Source organism: Megascapheus bottae, chromosome 29 (genome assembly GCF_031878675.1).
Source record: "Megascapheus bottae isolate mThoBot1 chromosome 29, mThoBot2.hap1, whole genome shotgun sequence".
In the NCBI taxonomy this organism is placed as follows: Eukaryota; Metazoa; Chordata; class Mammalia; order Rodentia; family Geomyidae; genus Megascapheus; species Megascapheus bottae.
In genome coordinates this window covers 16,228,396-16,242,882 of record NC_143537.1, presented here as the reverse complement: position 1 = coordinate 16,242,882, position 14,487 = coordinate 16,228,396, and the positions used below count along the sequence as shown (strand labels likewise).

The following is a 14,487-nucleotide window of genomic DNA, read 5'->3' as shown; positions in this document are numbered from 1 at the left end:
GGAAAAACAAAGGGAACCTGAAGTGGGAGGAAAATAGGAGATGTGTGGCGGATTGAATAAGAGAGCAGTGAAGAAGAGGAAATAGAAATGCATGATTATTTTGTGCAACTGCTCAGTATGTTTCTGTACATTAGTTTAATATATTACCATCCACAACCATCTAGAAGACTGTCCTCAAGACAAATACCTACCACATTTCTCCATGTATCTAGTTGTCTCTCGCATCCCTTGGGTTTTTTTTTTTTTTTTTGGCAGTCCTGGAGCTTGAACTTATGGCCTGAGCATTGTCCTTGGACTTTCTCAAGGCCACTACTTTACCACTTAATCCACCACACCACTTCCAGCTTTTTCTATGCATGTGATACTAAGGAATCGAACCCGGGTCATTGTGCATGCTAGGAAAGCACTCTACCACTACATTAAACTTCCAGACCACATCCCTTGGATTTCCATAATCATCTTCTAAATAGCTGCTGTTTTGCATCTTTTCCATGTTAATTTTTTTGGAGGGGGGTCAGGGGCTTGACCATGGCCTGGGCCCTGTCCCTGAGCTTTTCAGCTCAAGGCTATCACCCTACCCTAGGCCTGGGGACTGTCCTTGAGGTCTTCAGCTTGGAGCCAAGCCCCACTTCCCGTTTTCTAGAGCTTAATTGGGGATAAGATTCTCAGGTCCTCATGTGCCAGGGCCGGCTTTGAACCTTGATCCTCAGATCTCAGCCTCCTGAATAGCTAGGATTACAGGTGTGACCCAACGTTCCTGGCCATGCTTCTAATTTTTTTCACTACTGTAAGTTTCACAAATCTATGTCTTAATTGGGCTTTGGTACAAAATTCTGAAGGAAGATGGTTAAAGGAATAATTAGTGGTGGTAGAAAGATATTCATCCTCCTGTTAACTTCACCTCCAGAACAGTAAGAAAACACAGTCTCTTCACATTGTGAACACTGGTGTTTTATTAAAACTCATTCAGCAGAACAAAAGAACAAGGTAAGAGTCACTAAGACACATGTGATTCATCATCAGTGAGTAACTAAATATAAAGGAAGCACTGATGTCATTTTGGAGTTACTCTTCCAAAACTGAATACTTAATACTCTTGTCTTTACCCACCAAAGAAACCAGAAGTACAGCTGTGGCTCAAGTGGTAAGCATTAGAATTGAGCAGAGACGCTTAAGGAGTGCTTATGCTCTAAGTTCCAGATAAACAACTTGTGTAAACCCACACAGTATATCCCCAAAAGTGTGTCCTTACATGTTTTCTGAATGTTTCATAAATAACTTGAGGCAAAAGGTGATGAGAAACATATTCCTATTGTGCAAATTTTGCTATAAACAGGGAGTAGTATCTTCCATCATACCTTCCATTCAAAAATTGAATTTGAAACAGTAAGTCATTTGTATTTTAATGCATAGACCACACACACAGCAGATTTTAGGGGAGCAGTGGAGAAACTGATGCTCTCAGGTCCTTGGCTTGAATTGTGTCAGTCTTTCCCCATCCAGCACTCCTCAGCCCATCGTGGAGATTACCTTAGTCCAGTCTCAATGGGCCAGAGCTCTTATTACTGAGTTAATAAAGTTAACTGAAGGGTCATTTCCATTATATCTAGCTTACTTCTGCCATGCAGGATTTCTTTGTAGAGTTTAGAAGTTAGTTACCCTCCCCTTTTCTCTCTCCCTCTTTGTCTGTAAAGTTTAGTAGTTTCTCTGTCTCTCTCTCGTGACAATCCTCAGGCTTGAACTCAGGGCCTGAGCTTCTTTTGCTCAAGGTTAAACTCTACCACTTGAACCAGTGCTGCTTCTGGCTTGCTCTTTTTATGTAGTACTGAGGGATCTAACCCAGGCCTTCATCCTTGCTAGGTAAGCACTCTACCACTAAGCCACAGTCAGCTCTTGGATTTCTGACAAAGGTTTTCCTTTATAGTATTTATTTCTTCTGCGAGTGCTCTTAATGCTTGCTGAAGGTTGACTTCTGTTTTGAAGACTTACCCTAATGCTTATATATACAGAGATTCTATATATAGCTAAATGGTTTTCATTACTCAGAATTTCTCTCTTGTGTATGTTCTGAAATGTACTGAAGACTGACTTCTGATTAAAAGTCATTGCACATTTGATACATTCATTAGTTTTCTTTTCTTCTATGGGAATCAGGTTTGTGATGAAAACAGAGGTTTGTCTTCCAGGTCAAACACTTTCCACATTTGTAATATTCATAAGGTTTTTCTCTCCTATGTGCATTCTATACTTAGCCATGCCTTCATGATGGACTTTTCACATTCCTCATATTCATGTGTGTGTGGTCTCATGCAAACTCAAGTATGACTTCTTCAAAACATTTCCCTCTCATTTTATTCATAGGATTCTCTCCTGTGGGTGTTTAGTGATAAATCCTGTGTTTTGCCTTCTGGGTTAAAGACAACATTTACTACATTCATTAAGGGCTTTACCTTGAGTTGCTTCTGTGAGTTTTCTTCCACAGACTAAAAAGGCTTTCCCATTTATTACACTGCTAAGGCTTCTCATATGTGTGAACTCTCTTATGCTTCTTGAGGGGTGAATACTGGGTGAAGGACTTTCCACTTTGGTTACATTCCTAAGGTTCCTCATATTTGTGAATTCTGTTATGACTCCCAAGATGCGACTTCCACCTGAAGGCCTTACCACATTTGTTATTCTCATAAGGTTTCTATCCTGTGTGTGTTCTCTGATGCAATCTGAGGGAAGACTTAAATCTGTAAGACTTTCCACATTGGTCACATTCATAAGGTTTCTCTCCTGTGTGAACTGTTGTATGTGTTTTGAGGTAAGACTTCTGTGTGAAGGACTTTCCACATCTGTTACACGCATAAGGTTTTTCTCCTGTGTGTATTCTCTGATGAACACGGAGTGTTGACTTCCACTTGAAGGTCTTTCCACACTTGTTGCACTCATATGGTTTCTCTCCTGTGTGTGTTCTCTGATGAACACGGAGTGTTGACTTCCACTTCAAGGTCTTTCCACATTTGTTGCACTCATATGGTTTCTCTCCTGTGTGTGTTCTCTGATGCAATTTGAGAGAAGACTTCCATTTGAAAGACTTTCCACACTGGTCACATTCATAAGGTTTCTCTGCTGTGTGCACGGTGGTATGCATGTTAAGGTATATCTTCCATGTGAAGGACTTTCCACATCTCTTACATGCATAAGGTTTTTCTCCTGTGTGTATTCTCTGATGAACACGGAGTCCTGCCTTCTGGTTAAAAGACTTTCCACATCTGTTACACTCATATGGTTTCTCTCTTGTGTGTATTCTCTGATGAACATGGAGTGTTGACTTCCACTTGAAGGTCTTTCCACATTTCTTGCACTCATAAGGTCTCTCTCCTGTGTGTGTTCTCTGATGCAAATTGAGGGAAAACTTGCGTCTGAAACACTTTCCACATTGGTCACATTCATAAGGTTTCTCTCCTGTGTGTGTTCTCTGATGAACACGGAGTGTTGACTTCCACTTGAAGGTCTTTCCACACTTGTTGCACTCATATGGTTTCTCCCCTGTGTGTGTTCTCTGATGCAATTTGAGAGAAGACTTCCATTTGAAAGACTTTCCACACTCGTCACATTCATAAGGTTTCTCTGCTGTGTGCACGGTGGTATGCATGTTAAGGTTTATCTTCCATGTGAAGGACTTTCCACATCTCTTACATGCATAAGGTTTTTCTCCTGTGTGTATTCTCTGATGAACATGGAGTCCTGCCTTCTGGTTAAAAGACTTTCCACATCTGTTACACTCATATGGTTTCTCTCTTGTGTGTATTCTCTGATGAACATGGAGTGTTGACTTCCACTTGAAGGTCTTTCCACATTTCTTGCACTCATAAGGTCTCTCTCCTGTGTGTGTTCTCTGATGCAAATTGAGGGAAGACTTCCGTCTGAAACACTTTCCACATTTCTTGCACTCATAAGGTTTCTCTCTTGTGTGTGTTCTCTGATGCAAATTGAGGGAAGACTTCCATCTGAAACACTTTCCACATTGGTCACATTCATAAGGTCTCTCTCCTGTGTGTGTTCTCTGATGCAAATTGAGGGCAGATTTCTGTCTGAAACATTTTCCACATTGGTCACATTCATAAGGTTTCTCTCCTGTGTGAATTCTTGTATGCTTGTCAAGGTTTTGCTTTTGTGTGAAGGTCTTTCCACATGTCTTACACTCATATGGTTTCTCTCCTGTGTGTATTCTCTGATGAACTCGAAGGTGTACTTTCTGGGTGAAAGACTTTCCACATTTGTTACATTCATAAAGTCTCTCTTCTGTGTGAGTTCTCTGATGCCTGCTGAGAGCTGATTTCTGGGCAGAAATTTTATTACGTTTCTCATATTCATAAGGTTTCTCTTCATTTGGACATCGAGGTTGGAATGTCAGGTCTGACTTCTCAAAAATTGAATTTTCACACTTGATATACTCATCAGATATCTCAGGATATTTGCTCTGATGTATTGTAAGGCGTACTTCATTACTGAAAGATTTCTCACATTCACTACATGTACGAGGATTCTCTTCTGTGTACTTTTTCGCATGCGTAGTGATGGTCGGTGTTAAGTACAATATTTTTCGACACACAGTACATTCAGGATTTTTCCTCCCTCCCTGAAGAATTTTTTGGGCAGGGAGAAAAGGATTATAATTCTGCAAGTCTTTTGGACTGTCACAATTGTGACTAAAATGCTCTGAATATCTGAGGGATTGTTCAACAACAGGAGATATATGAGACCTATATGCAGCATGCATCTCTTCAGGCTCAGGAGTGAGAAGCATGTTCTGACACTTAATGAACTCCTTAGACCTCATCCCTATGGTGTTCCTACTATTATTGATCAGCTCTGGCTTATGTGTGGAGCTCAAATTAAACGTTGTTGCTAATCTCACGTTTTCCTCTGCTTCGATACTACTTGCAACTGCTACTTCACAAAGACATTCATGTGGACTTTCCTGGCAGGTCTTACACACATTCTCTATTACTTGGACATCTAAAATGAGTCATAGAAAAAAAGACACAAAAATACATGAGATACAAATATTCCTTAATGTAAAGGTAAGTACTTTACTTTCCCACCCTAAGTGTTAGATATTTTACAATATAAAAGTGGAAATTGATTTGTGAAAAATACAGGTGTTTCTCCTTACATACTAAGAAAATGATATTTTAGAATGTGTTTTAGTTTGTTTTTATATCACAGGAAATATTTATTCATATTACACAATTATGTATTGCAACAGTTTTAAGCTGAGTACCTGCAGCTGTTTTTTACAAATACTGTTTTGTTTATACATTGGGAAATAGCTGCCTTTCTTTTATTTTTGAGAAATGATTTATATATTGTGCTGCTTTGCTTATTTTTAAACTTTTTTCTTCTTTTCTTTCTTTCTTTCTTTTTGTAGTTCTTGGGACTGGGCCCTGTCCCTGAACTCTTCAGCAGAAGGCTACAGCCCCCATCCTTGAGCTACAACTCCACTTCCTGTATTCTTGAGGTTACCAAGAAATAAGACTCTCAGGTCCTTTTGTGCCCAGGCTGGCTTTGAAACTTGATACTCAGATCCTGAGTACCAGCTAGAATTACCTTACCCAGCTCCAATGCTGTTTTGCTTCTTAACCATTAAGTGTGGAACAGGAATATTTTCTAGATTCAGAGGCCACAAAAGTGGTTTATATGTCCTTTTGCCTTTGATCTAAGCAAGCATGGTTCTTGAGAGTAAGGACTTACACCTACATCCCTTCAGTTATACCTTCTCACTAAAGTCTCAATTTAGGTATTTGTGGGAATTTTGAAATTTGTTTCTTTCCATTTGAAGTCTCATCAGCATTCCTTTTCTGACACTCCTGTCCCTCAGAACCATGGAATACCAGAAAAATTACAGCTCATTTTCCAGTTAATTATCTTCTCTAGAATAAAACTTCATGTGTTTTTTCCTTCCAGACCTGGGCTTGAACTTAGGACCTGACCACTGTCCTTGGGTTTTCTCAAGGCTAGAACCCTACCAATTAATTCACTACTTCTGGCTTTTTCTATGCATGTGGTACCGAGCAATCGAACCCATGTCTTTGTGCATGCTAGGCAAGCACCATACCACTAGGCTCAACTCCTGGCTGGAAAAATCTGGTTCTGAATACCAGTTTATGCCTGCCAGCCAAAAGCCATTATCCTCACCAGAGAATAAAGCCCTGACATATTCCTTGTTGCCTCATACCTTTAGTCTTAGTTTCAAAGAAAATGAAATCTCATTTCTACATTTCCTTCCTTCTTTCTTTCTTGTTTTGTCAGTCATGGGACTTGAACTCTTGACCTGGGTGTTGTCCTTGAGCTCTTCAGCTCAAGGCTACTGCCCTACCTCTTTAACTTCAGCCCCATTTTCCATTTTCTACTGGTTCATTGGAGAGAAGAGTCTAAGGTCCTGTTGTGATCTGTCTGCCTTTGAACCTTGATCCTCAGATCTCAGCCTCCTAAGTAGCTAGGATTACAGGTATGAATAACCGGCTCCCAGCTTTCTAATTTTATTTCGCTTCACAGTAATTTCCACAGAGAAATCTACCTTTAACTCAACTGCCACAGAGAATTCATTATTTCACCATGTGATTCTTGGGGCCAGGAGTTGGGCCTGGCATGCACAAAGACCTGGTTCACTTCCTTGGTTCCACATACAAAGAAAAAAGCCAAAAGTGGTGCTATGGCTCAAGTGGTAGAGATCTACCCTTGAGAAAACCCAAGGATAAGCCCAGGGCTGGGAAAAGAAAATGCTTCTCAATTCATTCACAAAGAATTCCATAGGTTCCACACAGGACTTAGGGTAACTAAGAACATTATTGCTCAGTACATCACAACATGAACTTACCAATTGGGCTCAGGCTCCAACATCAGTATGAAGATGCATTAACTCACCTGTGATATTCTTGTCAGAACACTTTCCTATCCATGGTTCTGCACCTTGCTCTAGCTTGACAATTAATTCAGGTTTGGGAACACAGGGCCCTATAAATTAGAAACAGTGGAGAATTATTGCTTATGCTGGGTCATCATTGCTGTAAGATCGCAGACAACCCACTCACAAGGTATCTATTAAATCTTTCTTCTCATTTTTCATTGGCTCCATGGTTGACTTTTCCCCAGTTCTGGATTCATTTTCTATGGCATAAACTTAGCTCTCTTGCTCAAGGCCAGAAAAATACCAGTTTGAGTCCCAATGCCACTAGCATGCATGGGTCTTCATGCATGCTAGGCAAGCACCCAACCATGAAGTCAAACTCTCAACACTCCATTAACATTTTTGAGGGGTTAATTGGATTTATTGAGTTTCATGGGAACTTTTCTGGCATTGCTGGCTTCAAATTAGAATTCTCAGATTTCTTCCTCCTGAGTGTTTAAGATTACAGGCATGAAATATTGCACCTAGTGCCAGGTTTCCATTATAAACTCAATATTTAGTGATTTGTAGATCCTTTTTAAAATAATGATATATATTCTATTTTGGATTGTTAATCCACTTACAATGACTGTGTAAGTTTGACTGTCATCTCCATTAGTGGGAACATAATTTAGAACTTTTGTCAAAGTGCTTATGAGGTATCCTAAAGAATGAGAACAAAGTTACCTTAGGTTTTCTGTAGAATGCAATGATATTTCTCAGGGCCTGGAATCTTACATTTAAATAGCATTGAAAGTTTCATAAATATTCACATATCTACAGAATACCAAGGCACTTGACCTTGCATGTTAATTTGACTTTTGCTCACCTAATGACACCAGGTTGCTGTAGGTCTCCAGCATTACATCTCTGTACAGGAACCTCTGTGCATTGTCCAGATGCTGCCACTCCTCCCAGCTGAAATCCACAGCTACATCATCAAATGACACCAGCTTCTGTAATGGCACATATCCATCAAGTAATTATACCTGAGTCATAAGTACATCATGTCTGGAATTTTATTCTTCTACATAAATGCTTTAGACTTACATAAAATATTGACCTGAAGAGCTTAGGGATGGTGCCTATGCCCAGAGTTAAAGTCCCATGACCCACAAAAAATGAAAAGGCAAGCCAGGTGTTGGTGGCTCACGTCTGCCATCATAGCTACTCAGGAGACTGAGATCTGAGGCCCATGGTTCAGAGCTAGCCTGGCACAAAATTCCATGAGACTCATTTCCAATAACTCACCATAAAATGGTTAATGGCTTGTGGCATATCGTGGTAGAGCAATTGTGGTATTGACAAAAACAAGGGGGGGGTAGATTTAGGTTATAAATGGAATTATTCCATTGAAAAGGAACTACATTATATGATGGCATATGCTGGTAATTTGAGCATATTGCAAAATCTTAGGGTATCAAGTAATAATACAGTGAAGTATATCCAGAGTGTTAATTTCCTATATCTGGCATAATAATCAGTTGGGGAAAAAACTTTTTTTCTTTTTTTTATTTTTGTGGGTTGTAGCGCTTAAACTCTGGGCCTGGACACTGTTCCTGAGCTCTTCAGCTCACCCTACCTATGAAGCCACAATGCCATTTCCCATATTCTAGTGGTTAACTGTAGATGAGAGTCTCACAGACTTTCTAATGCTCAGGCTGGCTTTGAACCAAATCTTTAGATATCAGCCTGATATCTGAGTAGCTAGGATTACAGGAATAAGTCACTGCACCTGGCAAGAAATTTATTTCTTGCTGTTTCATACTAGTTTACTGTATGTTTTACTTTTTTTAAAAAAGAGTGGGATGACCTTTGTTCTGTACATAATGGGAAGTGGCTCAAGGGGTAGAGTGGTAGGGAGCCATGAGCAGAAGAACTCAGGGGCAATACCCAGGGTAGGACAATAGCCTTAAACTAAAGCGCTCATGGCCCAATGTCCAAGCCCCATGATTTCCTTGCTCTCCCACAAAAAAAGGGGAAAAAAATGGAGATTGGAGAGGCTTTTCTAATAGGAATATATACAAAGAGTGGTTCAAAATGTAGAAAGAAGTTCAATATTAACAGTCATGAGAAATATTAAAATTACAATGAAATCACTACTTTAAATGTTAATATAAACATAGTTTTAAACAAAAAGAACCACACACACACACACACACACACACAACCCAACTTCCAAAGTCTATTACTGGGAAGGTTGTGAAAAGAAAGAGAACTTTGGTATGTTTCTGCAAGGAATATACAACAATCAAAAATTGCGTGGAGAGTGCTAAAAAAGAACTAAATATATAATTACATAGGAATGTGGTCCAACACTTATATTTCTAGATTTGTACCTAACGGAAGAGAAAGCAGAGACTAGAACAAATATGTGGAGCATCACTTCACAACTACTCATAATAACCAAAAGAGAGAAGTATGCAAAACAGTGCACTAAAAAGAAAGAACATTTTACTATGTTTTACAGATGAATTTTGTAACTAAATAAAATATAGCAGTCACAAAGGAACAGCTAGGGTATGATTTCCCTTCCAGAGCTTCCAAGGATCAACAAACCCATAGACCCAAATAGCATGATGGTTCGAGAGAATGGAGTAGAGAGAAACAGGAGCTGAATGCTTAATGATTATACGTGGAAGATGAAAATTGCTATGGATGGGTAGAAGGAAGAGAGAACTGTACCTAAACAATGGTTAATGTAGCCACACAGGATGTGACACACCTATACTCCCTGATCTTGGGAAACTCAAGAAGGATTTCTAGCCATCCTAGACTACATGGAAAGATCTACCATCAAAAGGAATGTAGAGGGGCTGGGAGTCTGGCATAGTGGTAGAGTGCTTGTATGAAGACCAGGGTTCAATTCCTCGGTACCACATACATTGAAAAAGCCAGAAGTGGTGCTGTGGCTCAAGTAGTAGATCACTGGGCTTGAGGAGAGCTGAAGGACAGCACTCAGACCGAGTTCAAGCCAAAGGAGTCCTTTAAAAAAAAAAGGAAGCTAGGCACGGTGGGCTGGTGGCTCACTTCTATAATTCTAGCTACTCAGGAGGCTGAGATCTGAGGATCAAGGTTTAAAGCCATCCTGGCACAAAAAAGACCTAAGACACTTATCTCCAATTTACCTTTAGAAAATGGGAAGTGGGGCTTGGCTCCAGGGTAATGTGGTAGCCTGAAGCTGAAGAGCTCAGGGACAGTGCCCAAGCTGAGTTCTAGCTCTATGACCCACCAAAACAAAAAAGAATATGGAAAAATTTGGATTCTGAGAACTTTATCAGGCATATAAATGTCTTTTTTCCTGTTGAAATAACAAATTAAGTGTTTGGAAACATTTTTAAAGTTTTTACCTAGAAATGTACACTGCAAATGGATTTAATAACACATATGGACAAAAGATACAAATTATTATAATATGTGTATCCTGCTTTTAGTTTTTGTATCTTTTCACTGACTCCTGATCAAATGAGTCACATATTCCTGAATCATTTCTCCCAGTCGATATGTGCCACACATGTTAGCTTGTGAACTTCTTGAGAAATCAAAACAATTACTAAGCAAATGTCTGCTAGATTTTGCCAACAGTGATATTTCAAATATAAATCCCTACTCACTGTATTATTTAATATCAATACCAGCATCTAACACACTGGCAATGGATGAGAATCTTCAAAAGTAGGGAAAAGCAAAAGCAAAACTACAGTACCACATCCAATGAGGTTAGACCACATAAAGGCAATACAATCAGGAGTGTGCTTGCATAGCATGCATGAAAACCTGGGCTGGACTCCTTCATACTACATGCGTAGAAAATGCTGGAAGTGGTTCTGTGGCTCAAGTGGTAGAGCTCTAGCCTTAAGAAAACCAAAGAAAACTTCTCAGGCCCTGAATTCAAGACCAGGATTGGCTAAATAAATAAATAAATAAATAAACGTCTTGTAGGGAGCCCTGAATTTGAGCTGAAGGTAAAAAAATTCTGAGAGGTTGGAACTCCACCCTGACAATACTCTGAGAGCTGGCTAAGGAAGGATTAAAACACACAAATCTGGAGAGGGTTAAGAGACCCTACCCAACCTTCTTAACGTTCCTGAGTGCTGCAAAGGCTGGGAACTGAACCTTGGATGCTGTTGACTTTTGTTTTTTGCCAGTCCTTGGTCTTGAACTCAGGGCCTGAACACTATTCTTGGGCATTCCTCAAGGCAGGCACTCTTCCACATGAGCCAGAGCACCTTTTCTGGCTTTTTCTTTTTATGATTTAGTGGGTCCTGGGGATTGAACTCTGAACCTGGGCGCTGTCCCTGAGCTCTTCAATTCAAGGCTACTGCCCTATCCCTTGAGTCACAGACCACTTCCCATTTTCTATTGTTTGACTGGAGATAACAGCCTCACAGTCTTTAGTGCCTAGGCTGGCTTTGAACCCTGATCCTCAGGTCTCAGCCTCCTGAGTACCTAGGATTACAAGTGTGCGCCACCTTGCTCAGCAACTCTGGCTTTCTCTGTGTATGTGGTCCTGAGGAATTGAACCTAGGTCTTCGTGCATACTAGGCAAGCACTCTACCACTAGGCCACACTCATGGCCCTGCTGTTGGCCTTTAAGGCTAGGTAAGGTGAAGTTCACATCTGGACTTTCTCTGGGCTCTAGCTTACAGACTCAAATGAGTAAGTGAACAAGTGACTCTCCCAAACTCTTTTTTTGGCTCTGATTGTAGTAGCTTTATTGTCTAGGGTTACAGTTAACAACATTTTCCTACACTGTTGATAAGAATCAATTTGCAAGGTGTGATGACTCAGGCTTGTCATCCTAGCTACTCTGGAGGCTGAAAACTGGGGATCTCAGTTCAAAGCTGGTTCAAGAGGTTGAAAGCCAGCCTAAATCCAACCCAGCCACTGAAGTCCATGAGACTCTCATCTCCAATTAGCCACTTAAGTGGCTCTGTGGCTCAAGGGGCAGGGTGGTAGTCTTGAGCTGAAGAGCTCAAGGACAGCATCCAGGACCAGAATTCAAGACCCACACCCAACAAAAAAAAAAGAAAAAGCAAAATATCAATTCAAAAAGTCATGTCAGGGGCCGGGAGTTTGGCCTAGTGGTTAAAGTGCTTGCCTAGCATGCATGAAGACCTGGGTTTGATTCCTCGGTACCATATATAGAAAAAAGCTGGAAGTGGTGCTGAGGCTCAAGTGGTAGAGCTCTAGCCTTGAGAAAGTCCAAGGACAGTGCTCAGGCCCTGAGCTCAAGCCCAGGACTGGCAAAAAAAAAAAAAAAAGTCATGTCAGCAAAGGCAAATTGATCGGGAAAGCAGAAAGGAAAACTAGCTCTCAGACATCATTTGAAGAAAAGAAAGAAAATGAGAGACACATGGAGGGAAGAGGTACTGGGTAAAAGAAAAAGAGACAGAGAAAAACAGATGCAAAAAAAGAAGAGAAATGAAGAAAACTAGTGAGCAGGAAACAGACAATAAGACAGAAATTAGACAAAAAAAATATTGTGAAGACACCTTACAAAAAAAAGAGGGATTTCTAGAAAGACCACAAACTGCATAATCAAATATAGCCTAAATTTCACATAAGACAAAGGACCAAAAACAGTCGAAGAAGCACTCCTGGAGAGTAAATACTTATACCTTACTCAGTTCCTTAGAACATTAGAAGGTATGTATGTGTGACCACCCTATTTTAGGAACTCCATTAAGACTTCATTAAGATAATATACGGTTACTCATGAGGATGTGATTTCTGACCAGTTACTAGCATACCTTCACCTTCCATGAGATGTCACCTCCTAAGTATCATTGAATCATATAACAAATGTGACTGTTTCTTTTTTTTTTTCTTTTTCTTTTACAAATCCTGGGCTTGAGCTCAGGGCCTGAGCATTTTCCTTGAACTTTCTCAAGCCTAGAACTCTACCACTTGAGCCTCAGCACAATTTTCGACTTTTTTTTTTTCTATGTATGTGGTACCGAGGAATCAAACCTTGGTCTTTGTGCATGCTAGTCAAGCACTCTACCACCTGTCCAAACTCCCGGTCATGACTTTTTCATACAGCAAAAAAAAAACTATGAAGAAACTGAAGCAAATCTGCACTCGAACACCCTTGGGTTAATAAAATAAAACGTAAAACATGAGAAAAATCAACTCACCAGAGATCCTTTCATTCTTTCTTGCTGTTGAGATTGAAAACAAGATTCTGGAAGCATGGCTGGAAAAGAAGGCAAATGAGGCAGTCAAGAAAGAACCTGTGTGATTTTGCCCCAGATTTTCCCGCTCAAAACACTATACAAGAGGGACCGGAAAATCGTGCCGAGACAATAGGGATGCTGCCTAGCTCTCTCCCACAAAAAGAGAGAACCAGGGAATCCCACAAGCCAACTACCTTAAGAAATCCACAATAAACTCAAAAAGCAACAGAAAAGGACTCAAACCTGAAAAATAAATCCAGATATAGCTTACATCCAACTTTCTCAAAGAATTCGAAATGCGAAGACCCCTCCCACACCCTTCACCACCGGCTCCAAGCCGGGAAAATTGGTGGCCTGAGCGCGCCAGGCCGGGCAGCCCTGACCGATGAAGAAACCAGCATAACACAGGGCCGGGAGTTTGGCCTAGTGGTAGAGTGCTCGCCTGGAATGCACGCAGACCCGGGTACGATTCCTTGGTACCACATGCAGAGAAAAAAGCTGGAAGTGGTGCTGAGGCTCAAGTGATCCCATTCGCAGTAGCCCCCAAAAGAATAAAATACTTAGGAATATACTCAACCAAAGAAGTAAAGGAATTAGGGCTGGGAGCTTGGCCTAGTGGTAGAGTGCTTGCCTAGCATGCACAAAGACCCGGGTTCGATTCCTTGGTACCACATACTTAGAAAAAGCCAGAAGTGGTGCTGAAGCTCAAGTGCTAGAGTTCTAGCCTTGAGAACAGCCAAGGACAGTCCACAGGCCCTGAGCTTAAGCCCAGGACTGGCCAAAAAAAAAAAAAGAAGAAGTAAAGGAATTATTCAATGAAACTATAAAAGCCTAATGAAAGCCCAGGACTGGAAAAAAACAAAAACAAACAACAACAACAACAAAAGAAGGATAACATGGCAGTAGGAGAGCAGAAACTCCTCTAGGAGAAACAAATCTGCCCCCTGAAAAGTAAGACTCGAGGCAGGCACACACACTTCACAATTTTGCTACAGTTTTTAAAGTGCTTATCTTACAGCTAGGCAAAGTGAATAAGAAGGTCACGTGGGTTAACAGCAGAATCACTCAGTCATGGAGTATAAATGCATAGTTCCTCTTCTCCTAGTCTAGAGAACCACCCAACATGCTCTAGGAGCTTCAGAAGCCAGTTTCTGCCATATGGAGGCACGTAGGCTAAGGCTAAAAGCAACACAAACTTCTGAATCCCACTCAAATCCTCCACCTCAGACTGGAGGAACACATGGAAGGTAAATGCTGTTCCTGAGCCCAGTTCGTGGTTCATACCTGACATTGGTTCTGCAGCCTGAGATCCCTTCAAGTCACAGCTCCCAAGGTCCACTGAAGACATCCTGGGCACTTGGCTTGGAGCTC

The 14,487-nt window shown here is 40.7% G+C and overlaps 1 protein-coding gene across 1 annotated transcript; it reads right to left on the bottom strand.

The window, feature by feature from the left end:
* Positions 1 to 2,446: 2,446 nt before the first annotated feature.
* Znf268 (zinc finger protein 268) lies at positions 2,447 to 14,487 on the bottom strand. Its single transcript, XM_090321179.1, is given in 5 exon segments — positions 2,447 to 5,007; positions 6,916 to 7,005; positions 7,767 to 7,893; positions 13,078 to 13,136; positions 14,401 to 14,487. Coding segments are annotated over 5 exon segments (2,901 nt in total). The 5' UTR covers positions 14,465 to 14,487.